Source organism: Crassostrea angulata, chromosome 8 (genome assembly GCF_025612915.1).
Source record: "Crassostrea angulata isolate pt1a10 chromosome 8, ASM2561291v2, whole genome shotgun sequence".
Classification (NCBI taxonomy): Eukaryota; Metazoa; Mollusca; class Bivalvia; order Ostreida; family Ostreidae; genus Magallana; species Magallana angulata.
In genome coordinates, this window is record NC_069118.1 from 21602358 (window position 1) to 21605471 (window position 3114).

Here is a 3114-nt window from a genome sequence, read left to right on the forward strand (position 1 = left end):
TGTGGTAATTTGCGGTTCATTTTTTTTTTCATATACATATGGTTTATTCGAATTTTTGCTCAGAAAAAAAAATTGTTTAAACGCACAATTTGTCTTGTGAGCAAAGAAAAACAGAACAGACCCTCATTTTTGCAAAGGGGAGGGGGGGGGGGATTTGTTTTCTTCACACCTCTTAAATATATAAAAGGGGGAATCTAATGGAAGGGATCGTTATCCTTTTCTTAAACGCTATAGATGTGTTTTTAAAATAAATTACCTTTCAGTTTAAATCATTATAATCTAACCAAACATTGGCACTGTAAAATGCAATCTAAATCCAACAAGCCACTTTATTAACGAAATCAACACACTGCAACTATTCATAATTATATTTAGTTTTTTTGATATAGAAAGATTTTCTATATTCTCCGTAAATGTCTGCAGGTAATGAATCACACACGCGTCGTTTTCGTATTTTCTCATCACAGCATGTAATAAGTTCCGGATATTTTTGAAAAATAATTTTCAATAGAACCTTCCTGACAATAGGCACTTGGAATGTAAAATGACCATCTTTTTCTTCTAGATATGTCCTTAATTCTTTTAATGTTGCAATAAGAGAGTTCATATTAAAATTACAGTTTTCGAGCTTCATTAATTTGTTCAAAAGATCAGAATTGATATTGTCGGGGCTGAGTTCTTCGGGTTGAAAAGCGACCATTGTTAAAGCAATAATTGATCGTTTTTGTCTTTTGTCATTTAATAGACTGTTAAGGTCACTAAACAACCACGACACTGGTGTTTTCATCCATCTACCAAATTGCCCATTAAATTTGTTTTGACCTATTAATTTACAAGCTAAAGCAATTGACGCTGGCTTTCCGATGCCTTGACCTTTAAGAAAATCATAATCTGTAGTCGCCATTGCTCTTTCAAAACAATCTTCGCTCATTTGGGTTGTTGATCTTTTTTCCTTTCTGTAGTCTTCACCAGCCCGTACAATGTTATTTTGTTCCATGTGAAATTCTAAAATTTCTTTTAAATCTTCGGTGCATAGATGATCCAAATCAATCATGTTCTGATAATGGTGTTTTGCAAAGAGAGACGGGCATCTGTCCATGATTAAACTTGTAACAATAAGAAGGATTTTCCTATCTCCATTCAGAGACACGCGTTCATATAATTCGTCCACCATGTTTCTTACCTCAAGCACCTCTTTTTCTAATTGAAGTTCATAGAATAAGTCATCTAGAATACAATAACCGATTCCTTCAGATATTTCAGAGATACATTTTGGTTCACAAATCCATTTAACGTCTGCGTTTTGTTTTATCCATTCTCCACGAAGACGTTCAGCCAGAAAAGTTTTACCCGCGCCTTGTATTCCTTTAAGGACAACAAATTTCCCTGTTTGAAACGCTCGTTTGGTACGAGCTAATGCTCTGTCATCATCGAGTGTTAACATTTCCTTCTTTTCTTCTGGATCTTCTTGATAGCTTCCTTTACGTTTCTTTCTCCCTAAAAAAACAATAAATATTAACACATGTTTTAAAAGAAAACACAAGTTAAATGTTTAAAAACCTGCAAGTATATCATTTGTTGCATTTGCTACATGTATGATATAAATATAGTTTTTGCTACTCGCTATTATTTATTTAACCTTAACAAAATAAGAGGTGAAACGATATTTTACAAAAGAAGAAGGTTACAAATGCAATATATGTATGTGAATAAAAACATATTGCATCTAATTCAATTGCAGTTGAAACAGCCTATGTGATGGAGTTTTACCGGATACCAGAAAAACTCCATAAGATTTATACATGTATAGAACTACTTACTTCTGTAATATGTAACCGCGACGACAACAGCTATTATGCATATTGCTAGAATTCCTACAATTAACCCCAAAGCTAATGCAAGTCTTGATGTGCTGACATGTTCTTTGGCTTCAGAGGTTGGTGAGACATTCGGTGGTTTTGAGTATGTTGTGCTACAGTCAAAGTTATTTCAAAACAAAAAATAAATAATTAGTAAAATTAATATATGTATTTTCTAAACCTAAAGTTTGTCAGGTAAGCAAATGTTTAATAATTTAGGTACTCACATTTCTAACACTGCTGTCCTACATCCTTCATCTAGCATAGAAAATCAATAGCAAACTTCTTTTAAAAGGACTAAAACATAATTTGAGCTCAAAGTTTTCAAATTTTATTTTTCATTGTTTAGGATCTACAATACTATTTTTGACCAATTTAAAAGTTGCAGTCAAAATGCGAAATTGTTTGATATATAAACAAAGATCGAGTCTTGTTATTGTTTACAAATGTGTTGTATTGATATACTTTCAATCAAGTGTTGCTTTTCAGTTAATAATATTAGTTATAACACACATCATTTCAGTTTATCTTGTTAAGCACGAGTTATTTTATCAAAGAATGGAAAATTTTGTTCTTTGCATATGTGTTAAGAAAACAAAAAATAAAACTTAAGGTTTATTCACATAACAATGATATATTACTTCTTTATCTTTCTTGAAACTTGACTTCTAACATTCAAATTTAAGTCAATGATTCAAAATGCACAAAAAACAATAATTCAAAAGCAAAAAAAAAAAAAAGATCTCAAATCGTGTCTATGTCCATTTTATCAGACAATGTGAATTAAAAACAAAACTTTTCAAAATTAATGAAATAAAATTAATTAGTTTAATTGATCTTTAAAAAATATCTCACAGATTGAGAAAAACCGTGCATTAAATATTTAAAAACACGATTTTCGAAATAATATTTTACCACTTAGTAGCCTAATATCTGATTTTGATGACATTTGAACTACAATAAGCGCCTAAATGGTTTTAAATAAGAACAATTAAATAAAGCAGCAAGCTGTCAGTAGTTTAACCCTATTATTTAAAATGATTTTGCACTGAATCTTACACAAGTGATACAGCGATGACCGATAAAGGGAAGTTGGACAAATGTTTCCAGCACATGGTCCGTAGTTCAGCTGATTCGCAGCAGTGTCTAAAATTAGTATGATGCGTTCATAAACGTAGAAGTGTCGGAAAATGAATTTCAACGAACATGAATGTTTGTTCAAATTTATTTGTTGATTGTTTTGTTGTCAAATCAT

The 3114-nt window shown here is 31.1% G+C and overlaps 1 protein-coding gene across 1 annotated transcript; it reads right to left on the reverse strand.

Moving 5' to 3' along the window:
- Positions 1-323: 323 nt before the first annotated feature.
- Positions 324-2124, reverse strand: LOC128160782 (uncharacterized). The gene is made up of 3 exons (XM_052824112.1): positions 2087-2124; positions 1821-1972; positions 324-1497 (listed from the first exon to the last, which is right to left on the reverse strand). Exons 1-3 carry the CDS (start codon positions 2122-2124, stop codon positions 356-358), a joined length of 1332 nt encoding a protein of 443 aa, XP_052680072.1. The 3' UTR covers positions 324-355.
- Between the last annotated feature and the right edge of the window lie 990 nt (positions 2125-3114).